We start from the raw sequence: 22,463 nt of genomic DNA, 5'->3' as shown, positions 1-22,463 counted from the left end.
ACATTTTGCTGAGCTAACTAACATTTATTGGTAACTTTAGTCACCAAATTTTCACCACATATATACAGAATTACCTTTCAATGTATCCAGTGTTCTAGAACTCCCTTCAGATTTTACCAACATTTTAGATAGTTGCTTCTTCTAATGGTGTTGCTATATTACAAGTGCTCACATAGAGATGAAGGGTGGGAGCAGTAGCACTAGAAAATGGCAGAGATAGATGATGGAAAGCACACCACCAAAAATTTCCAGCCTTCCAGATGTGTAAAACTATTGAAAATCTACTTACTGACAAATTCAAAGATATCCCAGTCATTCCCTCCCAACTTGGAAACCCAAGGGGATTTTTAAAGCCATGCTTGTCTTCACAATTAAGCTCTTAGAAATCAAGATAAGAAAAATGCAGACTGTATAGACTAAGTTATACCCATGAAGAGATAGTGTCTGGGTGTAGCTAGCTACTTGTGGAAATATATTACTAGTGTAAATTATGCAAGTTTGCATGGGACAGTCACATATTACCCAAGTGAATAGTTGTGATGTTGTATTATTGCTTCATTTACCCATATAGATATTCGATGTGATAATCTATCCAATGGAGAGATAATGTTATGCAGTTCTGGTAGAGTAGGAGTGGGTTATGAGGGAGACACTTGTAGTTTCACATGTAACACTGGTTATGAGCTAACTGGTAGTGACACTAGGACCTGTCAGAGTGATGGGAGCTGGAGTGGTAGTGATGTGTGTAGAAGAGGTATGTTTTAATACTTTAATACTACCAGGTATTTATCAACTTTTTAGTTCCTTGTCCACCACTTACTGATCCTAATAATGGAATGATCACTTGTTCACTGGGAGATGATGGAGTTCCTTCCTATGAAGACACTTGTAGTTTCACATGTAACACTGGTTATGAGCTAACTGGTAGTGACACTAGGACCTGTCATAGTAATGGGAACTGGAGTGGTAGTGATGATGTCTGCAGTAGAGGTACATATTAATTGTTTATCAATCACCTTGCTGTAATCCAAGGTGCAACCGTTAAATATTGTGCATAGCAGTAAACAGAGGTTTCTTGGAATTATGAAAGGATGTCCAGTAGTAGTAGATCTTAGTCAGGGATCTGCTTAGTGCCAACATTAAAAATTATATTATAAAATGCAGAATCAGTATAACCACAATATACTTATTTATGCCCCATCCAGAAGTGGACTGAAAATGGCAGATATGGTGCATGGAGTGCTGTGTAGCTTTTTCTCAATACCATTTGCAGAGCTTTACTAAAGCCACACCAGTTTATTGCTAGATGGTTACAGCAGTACTTAATACCTAATTTATACCAACTGTAGCAGAAATTTGCATTTTATGCATTTCTTTAAAAATCACTTTCCAAACCTATTATGTAATTGATGTTTCCCAATTTTTGTTAAACTCATATGAAATAATGCCAAGTGCATGTGTAGTTGGGTAGGTAAAAACAGGGGACCCGGGGACCACAGATCCAACTCTTCTTGGAGCTTTTTACACTTCACAGTATTCTATACTTGTACTAGGTACCTCTGCAAGCAGTCTTGCATAGTCAATCCACTTTTTTCTCCCTCGTGGCGTCTCGCACGATGTTTATACCAATTAGAAATTATAAGCGCCTCTGAAAAAGTGTCTGAAGCTGACTGCATTACTTACAGGTCACTCGTTATTTTCCCAGAGTATATGTTTGCACAATATTTCTAAACTTTAGTAGCTAGGTGACATAATAGACTAGCATGCTCATTATGCAACAGGCGAACAATTACCAGCTAAGCCAAGCTAACCAAGTTCCAGCAGCTCTTCATACGTCATGATGCATTTGCACAATGTTACTAAACTACTCTAGTAGCTAGGCAGCAATGGGCATAATAGACTAGTATGCTTACTGTGTAGCAGGCAGTGGCCTATACCGTATGCAAGGAAATTAGACGTAAGAAAAATTTGACGAATTCAGACTTCAGCAGATTTGACAAATAAAATGTTGATGAAAATCAAGAAATTGTAGGCAAAACCTGTACTTTTAAGGGCGCTTATAAATATTTGACGAATTTAAATTTGACGAATTAAACCGATTGGTCAAATTGGTCAAATTTTTTGACATCAAAATTTCCTTGCGTACGGTAAATGCAGTCAGCTTCAGACACTTTTTAGAGGTGCTTATAATTTCTAATTGGTGTAAACGTCGTGTGAGACACCGTGAGGGGAGAAAAGTGAATTGGCCATGCAAGACTACTCGTAAAGGTACCTAGTACAAGTATAGAATACTGTGAGGCGTATAAAATTCCAAGCAGAGTTGGATTTCCTTGGTCCCCGGGTCCACTGTTTTTACTTACCCTGTGTAGTTAGCTATTGCTACCTCTAGTAGAGAGTTACACTCATAGTCAATGTAGTGATTTGGGGTCCCCAACAAATTGCAACAGAATTTTTTTCTTTGGGGAGTGGACTGAGGGCTTGATTATAGAACTGCCAGATCTGTTTTGCAGGCTGATAGCCTACTTTGAGTGAGTAATCACTCTTTCTGGCCAGTAGAATCAACCAACCAAGCCAGTGTAGGCTGATAGCCTGACTGCACTGCTGACCAGTCAACCCAACCAGTAAGAACAAAACCACTCGATTTAATTTATAGGCGCACTTGAAGATTTCAATAATGGTTGCTTGTGGTCAGTGGCAGTAAACGTTCTTACTACGTTTTGCTAGCATAAACGGACGAATCCTAGGAATATCACAGAAATATGCTTATTAAAGTACCACAATTGAAAACTATTAGTTGTTGAGAAGACGGACTAGACGCACAAAACAACTAAGGAAGGCACAGCATAGTGCAACACAGGCGAAACACAGGCACAATGCCTATTCTACTAATGATAACACTACTCTGTGAGTTTCTAATTGTTTCATGTGACTTGTGTGTACCTAAAGTTGACAGTTCTCTATGCCAGATAAAGCACTATCTTCGCTCGTTCACTTCGTGCTATATTTGTCTCTCGCCCACTCTTTTTGTGCTATATTTCCCGTATAGCACTCGTGGCAGTGCTTTATCTAGTACATGTATATATATATATGTGAGTGTAAATCCAAATTTTATTGCCACTTTCCAAATTTCATTTTTAATGTTTAGTGTTTGATCAATGTAATATCCGATATCCGATATATTTTTACCTATTTTACCGATAGTTAACCGATAATTAATGTCGGTCGTTTAATAGAGAACCACAAACAATCAGCCTTTTGTTCCAAGCTGATATTGTTCACTTGTCAACCGCCGTCCAATGATGGTGGTTGTTTTGGTAGTTGTGCAGGGTTCCATGGTTCTCCTATGCAATTTTTCAATAGGACCATTGATATGATCAGCCACAAATTGTAGCTCCCAATTGCATGAGGCTTGAGGACGAAATACCTGGAAGTTCCCAACTTTGAAGCCACAGGGATTTCTAAGGCCATCCTAACAATCCTAATGAAACCCTGCACTATCACACCCCAAGCTAGTTTTGGGATGGAAAAGCTACTCTTGGAATGTGGGAACACTGGACTTGAGTCTACCACACAAGACTCCCTTCAATAACTGAGTCTACCATACAAGACTCCCTTTTAATGTCTGTGCATTTCCTCCCCTGCTAGAATAATCCCATACCATAATGTTAATTCCCTCTTCTTAATCCTTTTATTTGGCAACAGTAATGTAATTGATTGTTTATGTACTAATTTCTGACATAGTTTCCTAGTTTAAGGGTGGGCTATGGGAGGGGACTTTTTGTTCCACCTGCTTACACATTTGAAGTGACCCATAGATGTGGTATTTTTCCTGCGCATGTGTTCGTAGTGTTTTCCAATTAATACCTACTATTCCATACTACATCTAGCATTGTGATGCAGGTGTGCTACGTACCTATCTAATACTGGCTAGCTGCAATGTGTTGCTACACCGCCGAAACACACGTAAATTATCTCCCTCCGTTAACTTTGTTTACAAGTTAAACTTCATTTAATGTCGGTCGTTTAATAGAGAACCACAAACAATCAGCCTTTTGTTCCAAGCTGATAATGTTCACTTGTCAACCGCCGTCCAATGATGGTGGTTGTTTTGGTAGTTGTGTAGGGTTCCATGGTTCTCCTATACAATTTTTCAATAGGACCATTGATATGATCAGCCACAAATTGTGGCTCCCAATTGCATGAGGCTTGGGGGTAAAATACCTGGGGGTTCCCAACTTTGAAGCCACAGGGATTTCTAAGGCCATAGAAAAGCTACAGCCTTTCCCTCCAAGCCACACATACATAGGAACCCCACACTGCACCACTAGCCAAAACACTGATCCCTGCATTGATAACAAGGCAGAGATGGGATGTAACCTATAAGAATGAATGATTGTGCAAGATGATGTGATAGAGGATTCACGAACCTGAGTCCTAGGTAGAAAATATCCATTCATCACTAGGCCACCAAGAGTAGGCAACGAAGTATCGATTCTTATTAAGGAGGCATCATGAACTAGCTAGGCCACAGACAGAAAACAATAGATGGGAGTGTTGCAACTATTCATTTACTGTATATATATATATATATATTGGGAGGGGGAATAGGATTGATGACGGGAGTTAATGAAATAAAGATAGGAAGTCCATGTAATTGTGTGCAATGTGTTGTAAGCACTGCACAATGGTGGCCAATATATATTATGTTTTATGCAAGAGTAAATATAACTTGCTGCATGTTTTTTTATTATATTTTATTTTTTGACTAAAATACTAATATGCACCCTCTTAACCACACCATGTGAAGGCTATGATAGTGAAAGTCCATCCAGCTAGCTGAGGTCTAATTCAGCACTGCCAACTGACAGTGTGCACTACTGACCACCAAAAGTGCCGTAACAGAGTTCCGGCCTATGGAGCACTAACAATCCCAACGGTGGACAGTCTTTACTGCACATACTAGGGCCGAGCGGTATTATTGTTTTAACGATATATCGCGATATTTTGAAAGTATCGTTATTGAAATATTTTGCCATCAACCATCGTGATACCATGCCTGCACACCACTACTACTAAAATCCATTTGTTACGCAGTACTAGGCTAAAAGTCATAAACTGCAGAGAGGTGTGAACACCATAACATAACCTCAAAAATGTTTTACAATAACTGCTACTGTAAATAAGGATGATAGTGATGTTACTTTTAAAATCTTCCCGAGCAATACCCTATGTAGCACCAGCTATGATTGACTTATTTGTAAGTATCGTGAACTATTCAGTATCATGAATAGTGGCCCCAGTATTGATGGTGATACCAAAATGGCAGTATCGCTCAGCCCTAGCACATACTGCATGTGCCTGCATCCCTGTCAATAATCCCAAAGACAAAGACAGGTATAGTTCATTCCTTAAATATGTCATGTGTCTTTGCATCAATGTGGTACACCCATTAGGACAATATACTAGCGATGTACTATATACTGACTGCTGAGATAATATTTGAAGAGGTATAATCCCAGCATTTAGTAACATTATTTAGAGGTATAGTGTATGTGATATTTTAAGCAGCCAGCTACAGAGAATATATTTGCAGTGGTGACTGTCAACTGTGTTTGTCTGAATAAGAATGGAAATTTAAACAACTACACAATACTCAATAACAATAACTGTGTGCAGCAGTGTTATAGCCTATTCCTGTTGGTATTGCATAGTGTTAAATAGTAGTGTATAATGTGTCAATTGTTGACCAAATATACTTTGCATACTCAATTGGCACCAGAATTCTACATTGGGTGTACACACACCAGCTGGGGTGCTTGTCAGTGACACAGATTGGTAATGGTGACAATTATTGAGCATGTATCTTTACTTAAGGAGTGTATGTATGTGCATTGTTTGGAGAACATGTTGACAGTTCCTGCCAGTGTCGGATTGCAGGTATCAATATATATTGTTAGGTATTTATGTAGGTACATATGAAGTGACCTTAATACATTGATTATGGTAGTCACACTTTACATATGCATGCATCCCCTCTGGGTACGCAATGTATGTGTCACATACGTACAAAGTGTAACCAGCGTTTAAAATAGAATGCTCACTGACACCAATGGCCAAGTGGGACTTTGGGTGATTGCTTTCATTCCTGAGACATAATAATGATTGTAGCTGTGCCTCCAGAATTTTTTTATAGTAATCCTAGAAGGCAGCTCCTTATTTTACCTAGATGGTACTAACATAGATAACCACAAAGGCGAGAGCTTTCTTCAAGTGTGTATGTGTTTGGGACACAGAGAGAAAGGGGGGAAAGTGGGTAAGATAGCACTAATTCATAATCCATGTCCTTGGCAGTCTTAGCCAACTAAGTATGAATAGTATGCAATAAGATGATAGTGGATAATGTCATACAGCAGTTATACGTACCCAGTGTTAAGCGATACTTGCAATACTGTAATATTGAGTAATAACTACAGATACTGTTATATATATCTTCTTCTTTTTTTGGCTCACCTTGGCCCTCTAAGTGCTACTAGTACTTTTACACTGTTGTTATATCCTTGCAGTAATACCCGTGTTGTATCATGTAGTGCTGGGTGGTATTGCATTTTTGCTCCCTGTATCTGGTATTAAGAAAATGATACCCTGATATCCTGGTAGTCAACTAATGTACCTTTTAAATCAAGCTGGTAATGTTTATTCATGCCCAAAACAGTCAGCAATTACTCTGTAATTGAGAGCTACCACAAGTGAAAGCTATCTGCATCCAACAGGTTATAAATGTATTTTGCCAACTGCTATAGTAGGCTAGTGCTACATTGTAATCAGTTCACTTTTTTGGCAGGGCTTGTGGTCATCAACACATAACCAATCAAATTCCAAAAACCTGATGTCTGGCTTCTCTCACAGCATAACACACCTAATGGCTTTCATATCAACACACCCGCATGTCCGAAAGTAAATACCTTCGACCAGCTCAGTGATAATACCGTGGTATCCTGGTATATGTATATATCATCCAGCACCAGCGCAATGTACCATTTTGTGCATAATTGTTGCCCAGTCTTATGGCCTCTACACTGAATATGAGTTATTCAAATACAGTTGACCTACAAACTGGGGAACCATCGAACTGGAAATGGACAAGCCAAGTAATATATAACCACTCATTACATGTGAAATTGAGAAACTGTAAATAGCTAGTAAGGAGAAACTTCAGATGAAGATAGCAGACCCACAAACTGTTGTACACACAGTATCTTTTGAGTCTGCTTGTCATTTATATTAAATCTGGCTCAAGGAATAGACCCATAGATAACTGAATACCTACTACTGTAACAAGCCACCCTTCCAGAACCATATGCACTACATTGTTAACGATACTTTATGGGTACGATAACTTATGGATACAATAATTATATTGCAATGAAAACCTGAAGGACCTCACCATTGTTGGACCACTGACACTGCTCCACCAGTGGTACTAACGTTTGCCATGCAATCTAAAGACCAAAGTATACTGAAAACCATTTCAACCGACTTCTCTAATAGAACATTCGCTCACTGTAATAGAACCTGCATATAGCTGAACGGTTTGAGTGGGAGACTGTATTATTCCCACACATATGGTACAAATGTACATACCAGCCCTGTTTCCTGCACCATTGTTTATGTTTGGTATGATACTGTACATATAGAAAATTGTAATTAAACAGTGGATCATATACAATGTAACCAGGTGGAGAAGGGGGGGAGAGGGAAGGGATATTTATTTACTTTTTTGTGGAAGGAGAGGAGTAGGGATAGGCTGCTTCATGACAAAAGGAATTGAAATGAGACCCCTGGAACACACACCACTTGCTTAATATTCTTTACTAACCCTTTTTAATACATACATATATATATATATATATATATATCAAGACACACGGTAGTGTGTCGTGCGGCCCAAGAAGCCGGCGCGCCACACCGTGAGTATATTGACAGGAAGAACGAAAACGTCATTTTCACACCTTTGTATCTCGGTGATCACTTATCTGATTGGAACCAAATTTGCTACACAGTTGCCCGCCAGCCAAGGGAGTCTACATTCCAGATTTGAAGGAAATCGCTCCAGCCATTTCCGAGATACGAGCTGCCAAAGTTTCGTTTTTTTTTCTTCGTTTTTTTTTTCTTCTTCTTTGTCTTTTCGCACACTTGCAAAAATTGCTATAACAAGCAAACGCGTACTCCGATCGCCTTGAAATTTGGCACACAGAAAGGGAGTCCAAAGGCGAATCCTAGCATCACATTTGGTACAACTCCGATGAATGGTTCAGGAGTTATGACCGATTATTCGCGTAAAACAAGATCGATTTGTTGTCACGCCTACAGGGTAAACCGCTTCATGGAATGAGTTGAAAATTGCTATGTAGATGGAGTAACCATCGTAGGAGTGCCTTTTGGTAGTTTGAAAGGAATCGAGATAAAGACCACGGAGATATGACACAAAACCCAACCTGTGTCACAATTACGCGATCGATTTTTATGAATAAAAAAGTATTAGTTTTCACGCCTACTAGGCAAACCGCTTAGAGCAATGAGCTGAAAATCGGTATATAGCTGGAATAATCTTCATAGAAAGTACTTGCAGTAGTACAGAAGAATCGGATTACAAACCACTGAGTTATGATTCGAAAGCCAACCCCGTGTAGCAAATGCGAGATCGAGATACTCTAATAGAACAGTCACCCTAATAGAGCATTCGGCTAATTTATTTACTCCATTATAGAATTTTATTACATCACAAGTTATTCTGTAGGGAGTTCAGCTGCAAACAGTTAATCTTATAGACAGTTCAGCAAGAAGACAGTCACCATGAGGAGAGTTAAGCAAATATATCACTATAGAGATTCAGAACATTACAAGTCACACTGAAGAAAGTTCAGCTATAAACAAGTCATGCACTGTGTAGAGAATTCAGCTACAATTAAGTCACTCTCTAGAGAATTCAGTTACACAGAATTCAGCTACACACAAGTCACTGTTGAGAGAGTTCAGCTACAAACAAATTACCCTTTAGAGTGATCAGCTACAAACAAAACACTTTTCAGGGTGTTCAACTGCAACAAATCAACCTTTAGAGCGATCAGCAATGAACAAATCAACACAAATCTACCTGTAGAGAGATCAGCTAGAAACAAATCACCCTGAAGAGAGTTCAGCTACAAAAAATCACCCTGTAGAGACATCAGCTAGAAACTAGACACAATGTAAGGAGTTCAGCTACAAGCAATCACCCTGTAGAGAGTTCAGCTAAAACAAATCAACCTGCAGAGAGATCAGCTACAAACAAATCACCTTATAGAGAGTTCAGCTACAAACAGATTACCTGTAGAGAGATCGGCTACAAACAAATCAACCTGCAGAGAGATCAGCTACACACAAATCAACTTGTAGAGAGATCAGCTACAAACAAATCACCCTGTAGAGAGATCAGCTAGAAACTACACATAATGTAAGGAGTTCAGTACAAACAAATCACCCTGTAGAGAGTTCAGCTAAAACAAATCAACCTGCAGCGAGATCAGCTACAAATAAATCACCTTTTAGACAGTTCAGCTACAAATAAATTACCTTGTAGAGAGATTGGCTACAAACAAATCAACCTGCTGAGAGATCAGCTACACACAATTCAACTTGTAGAGAGATCAGCTACAAACAAATCACCCTGTAGAGAGATCAGCTAGAAACTAGAAACAATGTAAGGAGTTCAGCTACAAGCAAATCACTGTGTAGAGAGTTCAGCTACAAACAAACCAACCTGTAGAGCGATCAGCTAGAAACATATCACCCTGAAGAGAGGTCAGCTACAAAAATCACCCTGTAGAGATATCAGCTAGAAACAAATCACCCTGAAGAGAGGTCAGCTACAAAGAATCACCTTGTAGAGAGATCAACTACAAACAAAACATTTTGCAGAGAGTTCAGCTACAAACAAATCAACCTTTAGAGCGATCAGTAACAAACAAATCAACCTGCAGAGAGATCATCTAGAAACAAATCAACCTGTAGAGTGATCAGCTACAAACAAATCAGCTTGTAGAGAGATCAGTTACACACAAATCAACCTGTACAGAGATAAGCTAAAAACAAATCAGAGTTCAGCTAAAACAAATCAATCTGCAGAGAGATTAGCTACATACAAATCACCTTATAGATAGTTCAGCTACAAACAAATTACCTTGTAGAGAGATCAGCTACAAACAAATCACCCTGCAGAGAGATCAGCTACACACAATCAACTTGTATAGAGATCAGCTACAAACAAATCACCCTGTAGAGAGATCAGCTAGAAACTACACACAATGTAAGGAGTTCAGCTACAAACTAGACACAAAGTAAGGAGTTCAGCTACAAGCAAGTTACCCTGTAGAGAGTTCATCTACAAGCAAATCAACCTGCAGAGCAATCAGCTAGAAACAAATCACCCTGAAGAGAGGTCAGCTACAAAAAATCACCCTGTAGAGAGATCAGCTAGAAACAAATCACCCTGAAGAGAGGTCAGCTACAAATAAATCACCCTGTAGAGAGATCAGCTACAAACAAATTGCCCTGTAGAGAGATCGGCTACAAACAAATCAACCTGCAGAGAGATCAGCTACACACAAATCAACTTGTAGAGAGTTCAGCTACAAACAAATTACCCTGTAGAGAGATCGGCTACAAAAAAATCAGCCTGTAGAGAGTTCAGCTAAAACAAATCAACCTGCATAGAGATCAACTACAAACAAATTACCTTATAGAGAGTTCAGCTACAAACAAATGACCCTGTAGAGAGATCGGCTACAAACAAATCAACCTGCAGAGAGATCAGCTACACACAAATCAACTTGTAGAGAGATCAATTACAAACAAATCACCCTGTAGAGAGATCAGCTAGAAACTACACACAATGTAAGGAGTTCAGCTACAAATAAATCACCCTGTAGAGAGTTCAGCTAAAACAAATCAACCTGCAGAGAGATCAGCTACAAACAAATCACCTTTTAGACAGTTCAGCTACAAATAAATTACCTTGTAGAGAGATTGGCTACAAACAAATCAACCTGCTGAGAGATCAGCTACACACAATTCAACTTGTAGAGAGATCAGCTACAAACAAATCACCCTGTAGAGAGATCAGCTAGAAACTAGACACAATGTAAGGAGTTCAGCTACAAGCAAATCACCGTGTAGAGAGTTCAGCTACAAACAAACCAACCTGTAGAGCGATTATAGCTAGAAACAAATCACCCTGAAGAGAGGTCAGCTACAAAAAATCACCCTGTAGAGATATCAGCTAGAAACAAATCACCCTGAAGAGAGGTCAGCTACAAAAAATCACCTTGTAGAGAGATCAACTACAAACAAAACATTTTGCAGAGAGTTCAGCTACAAACAAATCAACCTTTAGAGCGATCAGCAACAAACAAATCAACCTGCAGAGAGATCATCTAGAAACAAATCAACCTGTAGAGTGATCAGCTACAAACAAATCAGCTTGTAGAGAGATCAGTTACACACAAATCAACCTGTACAGAGATAAGCTAAAAACAAATCAGAGTTCAGCTAAAACAAATCAATCTGCAGAGAGATTAGCTACATACAAATCACCTTATAGATAGTTCAGCTACAAACAAATTACCTTGTAGAGAGATCGGCTACAAACAAATCACCCTGCAGAAAGATCAGCTACACACAATCAACTTGTATAGAGATCAGCTACAAACAAATCACCCTGTAGAGAGATCAGCTATAAAAAATCACCCTATAGAGAGATCAGCTAGAAACAAATCACCCTGAAGAGAGGTCAGCTACAAAAAAATCACCCTGTAGAGAGATCAACTATAAACAATCACCCTGAAGAGAGGTCAGCTACAAACAAAACACTTTGCAGAGAATTCAGCTACAAACAAATCAGCTTGTAGAGAGATCAGTTACACACAAATCAACCTGTAGAGAGATAAGCTAGAAACAAATCACCCTGCAGAGAGTTCAGCTACAAGCAAAACACCCTGTAGAGAGTTCAGCAACAAAGAAACCACCATGTAGAGAGTTCAGCTGCAAACAAATTACCTTATAGAAAGTTCAGCTACAAACAAATCACTCTGTAGAGAGATCAGCTAGAAACTGGACACAATGTAAGGAGTTCAGCTACAAGCAAATCACCCTTTAGTAAGTTCAGCTACAAACAAATCAACCTGCAGTGAGATCACCTACAAAAAAGCACCTTGTACAGAGTTCAGCTACAAACAAATGACCCTGTAGAGAGATCGGCTACAAACAAATCAACCAGTTGAAAGATCAGCTACACACAAATCAACTTGTAGAGAGATCAGCTACAAACAAATCACCCTGTAGAGAGATCAGCTAGAAACTAGACACAATGTAAGGAGTTCAGCTACAAGTATATCACCCTGTATAGAGTTCAGCTAAAACAAATCAACCTGCAGAGAGATCAGCTACAAATAAATCACTTTATAGACAGTTCAGCTACAAACAAATTACCTTGTAGAGAGATCGGCTGCAAATTAATCAACCTGCAGAGAGATCAGCTACACACAATTCAACTTGTAGAGAGATCAGCTACAAACAAATCACCCTGTAGAGAGATCAACTAGAAACTAGATACAATGCAAGGAGTTCAGCTACAAGCAAAATCACCCTTTAGTGAGTTCAGCTACAAACAAATCAACCTGCAGTGAGATCACCCACAAAAACGCACTTGTACAGAGTTCAGTTACAAACAAATCACCCTGTAGAGAGATCAGGTAGAAGAATTCACCTTGTAGAGAGTTCAGCAACAAAGAAACCACCATGTAGAGAGTTCAGCTGCAAACAAATCACCCAGTAGAAAGATCAGCTAGAAGAAGTTACCTTGTAGAGAGTTCAGTTACAAAGAAACCATCATATAGAGAGTTCAGCTACAAAGAAATTACCCCGTAGAGAGTTCAGCTAGAAGAAGTCACCTTGTAAAGAGTTTAGCTACAAAGAAACCATCATGTACAGAGTTCAGCTACAAAGAAACCACCTGTACAGAATTCAACTACAAACATATCACCCTGTATAGAGATCAGCTAGAAGAAGTTACCTTGTAGATAGTTCAGCTACAACAATTCACCCTGTAGAAAGATCAGCTAGAAGAAGTCACCTTGTAGAGTGTTCAGTTACAAAGAAACCATCATGTAGAGAGTTCAGCTGCAAACAAATCACCCTGCAGAGAGTTCAGCTACAAAAAAATCACCCAGTAGAGAGTTCAGCTAGACGAAGTCACCTTATAGACAGTTCAGCTACAAAGAAACCATCATGTAGAGAGTTCGGCTACAAAGACACCACCATGTAGAGAGTTTAGCTGCAAACAAATCACCTGTAGAGAGTTCAGCTAGAAACAAAATACCCTGTAGAGAGATCAGCTAGAAGAGGTTACCTTGTAGAGAGTTCAGCTACAAAGAAACCATCCTGTATATAGTTCAGCTACATTTCAAGTCACCCAGTAGAGAGATCAGCTGCAAAAAAAATCTTGTGGGGAATAATGCGCATGAAATAAATATATGTATATAATTTGTATAATTACTAATGAAATCAAAAATAATTGAAGTACTAAAATTCTTCTTTAAGTTCTTTTCTTCTTCCTGTGTTAAAGAAAAAAACACATGGGTTAAAAAAGCCCCAAAGCCAGCCATAGGCCGGCTTTGCAGTATACAAATACAAAAAGAAGTGATATCTAATCAAAAACAGCCAAGCTGTAAAAAAAGGTGCGGCCCCCAAAAAGGCCATGGTGAAAAAAGATGTGAAATCCAAGGTGGCGGCCAAGAAATGGCTGTGATGGTAGGTTAATGGTTACATTTTAATAACGACAATTCAGGTGAATTTTGTGCCGCTTGGTCTTGGCACCAAATTCACCTGAATTGTTGTTATTAAAATGTAACCATTAACCTACCATCACAGCCATTTCTTGGCCGCCACCTTGGATTTCACATCTTTTTTCACCATGGCCTTTTTGAGGGCCGCACCTTTTTTTACAGCTTGGCTGTTTTTGATTAGATATATATATTTAGAATATTATTCTGTAAACCGACTCACTGGCACCTGAACTACACAAAAATAAAATGAGAGTCATGCCAGTGCCAGACTGGAACAGCATTGTGCCACACACTATTTAATGCTATGAAGACACACACGGGGTGCCACAAAGGTGCATGGTGGTTCATCACAATGTAAACCCCAGGGGGTCCCCAAGACCAAGGTGTGTTAACTTGTCAATGGGCCCTTTGGTCACCTAAGGTCGAGTACCACTGTATTACTCACAGTATCTTTAGAGTCTGTTGATTGATGTCATTTATATCGAACTCAGCTCAAGTCATACCCCCATAGATAGCTGACTAGCAAGCCACACTTCATAGTATACGCTACATTGTTATACAAGTGGTACTATAATGGTATTACAATGAAAACCTGAAGTACCCTCCCATTATTAGACCACCCACCACACTTCGCCACAGGCATTAACATTTGCCAGCACATACCGACCTCATTGTCTGTACCTTAATACAAATGACTATTGTTTATATTTATTATGATACTGTACACATAGAAAATACGTAGTGATTCAGTGGTGGATTGTATACAATCAATGTAGCCGGTTGGAAGTACAGGAATATTTATTTATTTATTTATTTTTATTTATTTATTTTTTGTGGAAGGGGAGAATTGATCCGAAAATTAAAATGAGGGGCCTTGTCAATGCCAGCCAACTACTGAAGCACCCACCACTTCCTTAATATTCTTTACTGACCAACATTTTTGTCCTTCAGTGAACCAACTCACTGGCATCTGTACTACACAGAAATAAAAAAAAAAAAATTAGGGCCGTGTCAGTGCCGGCCAACTACTGGAGCGCTTAATATTATTTACTAACCAACATTTCCCCCTCAACTCACTGGCACCTGTACTACACAGAAATAAAAGAGAGCAATGCCAGTGCCAGCCAGCCAACTACTAGAACTCACATAGCACTTGCTTAATATTTGTTGCTAACCAACATTTTTTTCTCCTCAGTGAGCCAACTCACTGGCACCTCCAACATTTTTTCTCCTCAGCGAGCCAACTCACTGGCACCTGTACTACATACTATTAATGCTATGAAGGCACACACAGGGTGCTACAAAGGTGCACGTGACCATCACAATTCAAACCCCAGGGGGCCTGCGAGACCAAGGAGTGTTAACTTACCAATGGATCCTTTAGGCACCTAAGGTAAAGTGGTAATTGCTACAGCACAAATGATTCCTGGGTACACCCATTAACACACCTGTTGGTCAGCTAGACTTATACTGTCAAAAACATATGTAGCTTGATCATTTGTACTGCACATAGTAAATTCCAGCAGTTTATTTTATCTAATCCAAAACAGCCAAGCTGTAAAAAAAGTGTGCGGCCCTCAGAAAGGCTATGGTGAAAAAAGATGTGAAATCCAAGGTGGCGGCCAAGAAATGGCTGTGATGGTAGGTTAATGGTAAAAATTTTAATAATGACAATTCAGGTGAATTTTTGTGCCGCTTCACAAAATTTACCTAAATTGTCATTATTAAAATTTTTACCATTAACCTACCATCACAGCCATTTCTTGGCCGCCACCTTGGATTTCATATCTTTTTTCACCATAGCCTTTCTGAGGGCCGCACACTTTTTTTACAGCTTGGCTGTTTTGGATTAGATTTCATATCTTTTTGTATTTGTATACCCCAAAGCCGGCCTATGGCCAGCTTTGGCACTTTTTTAACCTATGTTTTTTTCTTTGCTACAGGAAGAAGAAAACATGAAGTAGATGTACCTTAAATATTTTATCAGTACATGTACAAATTATATATACTGTATAATACATATGTGACCGGATTTGCGAAAAGGGGTCTTCCACACACATTCAATTTGCCAACCTTGACAATTGATAACTTCAGATTGGAAAGAGCTATTGCCTTGAATTTTGGAAAGTCGTGAGCACCACTATAGCTGAATACGTGGTGAAATTTTCAGGTTAATATGTTACTTGAACACTGAGTTATGGTCTCCAACGGTTACGGAATTGGATGTGTGTGGAAGACCCCTTTTCGCAAATCCGGTCACATAATATTATATTGATTACAGAAATCTCCATAGTGGTTTCTTTGTAACTGAACACTCTACAAGGTGACTTCTTCTAATTGCTCTCTCTACAGGGTGAATTGTTTGTAGCTGAACGATCTACAAGGTAACTTCTTCTAGCTGATCTCTCTACAGGGTGATGTGTTTGTAACTGAATTCTGTATAGGTGATTTGTTTGCAGCTGAGCTCTTTACAGAATGGTTTCTTTGTAGCTGAACTCTCTAAAAGGTAACTTCTTCTAACTGATCTTTCTACAGGGAATTTGTTTCTGGCAGAACTTTCTACAGGGTGATTTCTTTGCAGCTGAACTCTCTACATGGTGGTTTCTTTGTAGCTGAACTCTCTACAAGGTAATTTCTTCTAGCTGATCTCTCTACAGGGAGATTTGTTTGTAGCTGAACTATCTACAAGGTAACTTCTTATAGCTGATCTCTCTACAGGGTGATTTGTTCGTAGTTGAATTCTGTACAGGTGATTTGTTTGCAGCTGAGCTCTTTACAGAATGGTTTCTTTGTAGCTGAACTTTCTCCAAGGTAACTTCTTCTAACTGATCTTTCTACAGGGTGATTTCTTTGTAGCTGAACTCTCTACAAGGTAACTTCTTCTAGCTGATGTATCTACAGGGTCACTAGTTTGTAGCTGAATTCTCTACATGGTGGTTTCTTTGTAACTGAACTATCTATAAGGTGACATCTTCTAGCTGATCTTTCAACAGGGTGATTTGTTTGTAACTGAACTCTCTACAAGAAAACTTCTTCTAACTGATGTCTGAACAGGGTGAATTGTTTGTAGCTGAACTCTCTACAGGGTGATTTGTTTGTAGCTGATCTCTATACAGGTTACTTATTTCTAACTGATCTCTTGACTTCTGTTCAGGGTGACTGCTCTATTAGGATGACTGCTCTATTAGAGTATCTCGATCTCGCACTTGCTACACCAAGTTGGATTTCGTGTTATAACTCCGTGGCTTTAAGTCTGATTTTTCTACACCATTGAAGTGCCTTTCTAAGATGATAACTCCATCTGTACAGCGATTTTCAAAGCATTACCCCAAGTGGTTTATCTGGTAGGCGTGGCAAGCATAATAATAATAATAATAATAAAAATTAGCTAATCTCGATTGCGTAATTGTTACACACTGTTGATTTTTTCACTCTATCTTCCTGGTTTTTAGCTCGATTTCTTTCAAACCACAAAAGGTTTGAGGTTCAATAGTTAACCTATTCACCCACCGATTTTCAGCTTCTTCCCATACGCGGTTTACCCTGTAGGCGTGACAACATATTGGTGTTATTTTTCGTGCATAATCGCTCATAACTCTTTGCCTGTTTATGGTATTCCAGCCAAAGTTGGTACCGAGATGTGCCTTTATACCCCCCCTTCTGTGTGCCAAATTTCAAAGCAATCGGATAACGCGTTCGCGTTTTATAGCAGTTTTTGTAAGTGTGCCAAAAGAGGAAGAAAAATAAGAAGAAAAAAACGAAGAAACTAAGCCAATTTTTGAAGTCGCATATCTCAGGAATTCCTGAAGCGATTTCGCTCAAATTTGGAATGTGGAGTACTGAAGTTGGAGGGAATGTACACAGCAAAATTTGTCTTGTTTCATCAAGGCAGCACAGAGCTACGGAGGTGCGAAAATTGCGTTTTCTTTCTTCCTGTCAATATACTCACGGGGTTGCGCGCCGGCTTCTTGGGCCGCACGACACACTACCGTGTGTCTTGATGATGGTGTTCAGTTATTACACCACTGCAATACAGTTAACACTATGTTGATTGCTAGCAAGTTTTATATTGCTAAGGATACCAGTGTCCCCTAATTCCAGTTGCCAACCTGGGTGGGAAACAATTACTTCCAATATCAGTGTGACTGCTCTATTGAAATCAGTGCTTGTCATGCAATATTAACTTTGCTCCCCCAGCCCAATTATTATTTGTGCATTAACTACAGCAGGCACATCCAGCTTAGTACCCTGTACCTAAACTAAATGATAACGTGATTTTCGCATCCGGCCATGCCCCCACTCAAGCCAGTTCAGCAACGCACGTGTAGACAAAATCATTTATGGTAATTATTGTCGAAGATTACCTTATTTAATGCCTAGTACACAACTCAAGACAAATAAATCTATCCTCTGCATGTCTACACTGAGTATCCCCAAATGCGTGGGGTGTTCCACACGGAGGTTTCGTGGCTTTTACAGCTGAGACGAATAACACATTGGTTTGCTGGCATACATACAAGTCGCACACAGCAAAGCATGGAAAGAACTCACCAGGCAGGCATTAAGGTAATTGGTTAATCTACCGTCTGAATAATGAATTACTTCATCGCCCACCGGCCACGTGTCTTGCCACTCAGGCCTGCTCCTGCCCACAACGCCGGTGGTGGCACAGCTTCCGAACTGAACTCTCCAGTATTCCCGTGACTTTCCCACATCACTGGTCCTTTCAGCATCCTCAATGAGACTGACTTTTTGTTCCACCTGCTTACACATTTGAAGTAACCCACAGACGTGGTATTTTTCCTGCGCATGTGTTCGTAGTGTTTTCCAATTAATACCTACTATTTCATACTACATCTAGCATTGTGATGCAGGTGTGCTACATACCTATCTAATGCTGGCTAGCTGCAATGTGTTGCTACACCGCCGAAACACACGTAAATTATCTCCCTCCGTTAACTTTGTTTAACAAGTTAAACTTCATCCGATTGTAGGTGTCTACAAGTTACATTTGTTCATACTCCACTAAAAGTAGAGCTAGTAAAGCCAATGCTGTGAAATTCTACACTTACCTCAAGTCAAAGTTGCTAGTCAGACAAGTGGGCTAGGGCCTGGACCATCACTGTTTATCTTTGTGGTTACCACATAACATAAACAAATTACCTAAGTACATACCAGAGCCTTTGACACCAGCCCTCCAGTGGACATGACTAAAACACTGAACAGACTGGAAAACAGACTCACAAACGGACTGGAAGGAATTTGCCTGAAAACATTTTTTTCCATAGAAACTCACTGTATTGCTGCTAGATTGAATGTAACATGTAACAACGGCCTGAAACCAACCTATGAACTCGAACACAAACCTATGAACTCGAGCTCAAGTCGCCATTAAGCCCTGTGCTTAAAAGTAGTCTTAAATTTAGTTCATTTTGTGTTTAATTAGAAGCACACTTCACATTTCACATGTAAAAAAGCTCGTAAACAACAAGCTTCAAGCCTGTTAAAGACACAATGTTACTTGGTTTCGTGGCCTGGTTAATTGCTGGAATTACTTCAGCGGCTGCTCTTCAGTTTTACAGGTGACAGCTCGTGACAGGTAGGCTTTGTGGTGAGACCACATTGTATTTAATCAGCTGGCAAGACGCTGGCTACTACAAATATAGTATGTGTTATTTTGTTTGTTAAAGTTGTTTGCAGCACTAACAGAGACGACTTCGCTGTCACAGGCGCTCACACTGGCAGACTGGCGCTCTGTGAATGGTAGCCCAGGGATTAATGGCGGCTCGACCACGTGTTCAGATGTTTGTTTCGGACTGTTGTTACATTTCTAGCAGTGATACAGTGAGCTTCTATTGTTTTCAGGAAAGTTTCTTCCAATCTGTTTGCGAGTCCATTTTCCCAGTCTGTTCCGTGTTTTAGTTATGTCCCCCTCTAGTGGTACTGCAGCTGCTGAAGCTGAATAGATTAATAATCTGCTGGTCACAGCCCATTACAACCGATTCTGATTATGGTAAAAACAGCTAATTATCGGTTTCTACTGATTACTGATCCGGGTATCAGTACAACTCTAGTTTATAGTCATGAATATCTTGTTTTATGTACTTTCTGTGCTGCTCACCAAGTTGGCACAACTTCTCATCTGACAATTTTGTTGGCTCATAAAATATTGGATCAGGTATACGTAGGTTATTTTAGGGTTTGTAGTTTGATAACAAATTATAGTCATCTCTGAAGCACAATTTGCGATGTGAGACTGTGACTCATCCAGACTTCTTGGAAATGGAAATGTCATGTGTTTCAGAAATTCCTTGAATTCCTGAGTACTTTTATTTTAAAGATAAAGATGCTCTCCATTGTCTGACTTGACTTGAGGTAAATACATGGCTCACTGCATATTGTTGTACAATATTGTCCAACATCTCAATGCAAAAGACATCTGAATTGTAAAAGGTCTTAGCAATAGAGGCGAACAGACGGTCTGGTGCAAACTTGGCGTAGCCCACTGTAACATAATAAAACGTACAGTATCAAACTTCTTCTGTTGCACCATTTCAAAAGCCCATGCTATTTAGCATTGATTTTAGTGTTATCAAGACAGAAGCAAATATGACTCACCCAATCATCAATATGTGCCTGGATAAAGTGTTGAAAAAAGGTGATAGTATGATCAGTTGATTTGGACCCAGCTGCCACTTTGTCACATAAGTAAGTTGGATCCATAGTGAACAATCCCAAAGACATTACAAACCAGCTTCATCATATAATAGGTCTTGGGGGGGTTGTGCAGATTCACCCCAGTAAGGCAAATTTTTCCCATCATATAGTCTGCAGTTACAAAGCACAGAAACTTATCTTGTGTTCTTCTAGGTGGGTTAATTGCTCGGTATCAAGATTTTGTTGCTGCAGCAAGCTAATTTGCATGTACACAGCTTTACTATCTGAAATGAGCTTTTGATAATACTCTAATCCAGCTTGGGCTTCTTCCTTGTGTTCCTAAAGAAGAGTTATGTAACATTTCATAGACTTCTCTTGTTCACATATAAATTCTTCACTAGAATTCCACTCTGTTTCAGTCGGTTAGCTATTTGTCATGCTCTCGCAATATCTTCATTGTATTCTTTGCATTTGTCACAATAATCCAACTGTGTAGGGCATATCCCAACGTATGGCCGATGTTGCTTTAGCCATAAATGAAACATGCCAACATATATTGTGGTCAATTCTTTCTCCTCTAGAGTACGGTTCAACTCATAGAAGACATTGTGATTGCACTTGTGTTCATACTGCGCATCATTAGTGTTGGGCATTTACAAAAACGAAAATTTCGTTCAGATTAAAGTAGTAGGTTGCTCCATGACTTCCTTCTTTCCGACCATTTGGAGATGAGTTGGTGTCTACAAACTCCAAGAATTTTTGTAATACAGCTTCACTTTTGGCATTGTTGGGTCTTTTCCCTTCATTTCCATGCCATGTTGGATTATTGCGACAAATGTTTTCAGGCTGAGAAAGAAGCCAAGTTGACGCTGCTGTGTTGCACCCTGGTGATAAAATCACGTCACTGTATCATGTAACTTGTTCTTTTTCCACTTGTAAAAAAGATGAGAATGCTGCTCCTGGACAACTTTATGAATGCGAGCCAGTCGTACTGTACCAACATTGAAGGCATTTTTAATACATTTGCAATAATAAATGTAGTTTCCTTTTCCATCAAAAACAGTCTTCATTAAGAAATTGTTCCTTGACAATGCGGTAGACGAATCCACGATACTTTGGATATGCATTTGCACACTTTTTCAAATCATTACCAGAGAGATACAAAAGAGTGAAATATATCATGCAAGTCTGTTAAACTGTCATAGTCAGCACAAACGCCATCAACTTTTAAGTTCCCACCCTTTCTTCTAGTTCCTCTGCCTTTGGACAAATCCAAGCCCTTAGGTATATCAAAGCCAACTCGTGGAGTTTTTTCTCTTCTTTAGTTTTTTCCTCGCCCTTTAAGTCTTTTAGTACCTCTGACCAGTCACGGTTACAGCGCTCTAAAAGAGAAGAACTGTTAGATATACGAGCAATTGTTTCCTCTACGCGTAGCTTATCATCTTCTAAGGTCTTCTCCTCCACTTCGGTGGATAAAAGGGTGGCAGCCTCCTCCAAGTATCTTTTTTCAGTCGAGTCCTGGTAGGGCCTATTAACTGTCGTATAGGACCAGACATCGCATCCCTGAGACCAGAACCCTGCTCACTGCGCCAACAATGTCACGAAGGAGACGCCGAGCCTCGTTGAAGGAGCCGTTAGTGTCGCGAAGAGTCTCTTTGCCAGCAAGTCAAAGCACTTATCGAGTCTTATCATTGACAAAGACTGATTTAATAATGTGTTTACAGCACCTTTATACAATTTAACATTACGTAATATTAAATAATGTCCATGATGCAATGTGACATAAAAATAAGTGTCAATGACTTAATTAACATCATCATGACCACGACAGCACTCGTACCCGTGGTGTAACGATATGTATATATACAAATGCACAGTAGGGATATTCACTTCTTATTGTTTTACAGTATTTAGACATTACGTACT

General features: G+C 39.4%; 1 protein-coding gene across 1 annotated transcript in view; it reads left to right on the top strand.

Annotated features, from left to right (window-relative positions):
- The window catches only part of LOC136248589 (E-selectin-like), an 87,809-nt gene that overhangs the window by 36,418 nt on the left and 28,928 nt on the right, over nt 1–22,463 (top strand). The window contains exons 4-5 of the mRNA XM_066040358.1: nt 572–754; nt 802–990. Of these exons, the coding sequence (XP_065896430.1) occupies nt 607–754; nt 802–990 (337 nt within the window). The 5' untranslated portion in view covers nt 572–606. The remainder of the gene's footprint in view (nt 1–571; nt 755–801; nt 991–22,463) is intronic.

Source organism: Dysidea avara, chromosome 3 (genome assembly GCF_963678975.1).
Source record: "Dysidea avara chromosome 3, odDysAvar1.4, whole genome shotgun sequence".
Taxonomy (NCBI): Eukaryota; Metazoa; Porifera; class Demospongiae; order Dictyoceratida; family Dysideidae; genus Dysidea; species Dysidea avara.
The sequence above is the reverse complement of the archived record's forward strand: the minus strand, read 5'-3'. Positions and strand labels throughout refer to the sequence as shown.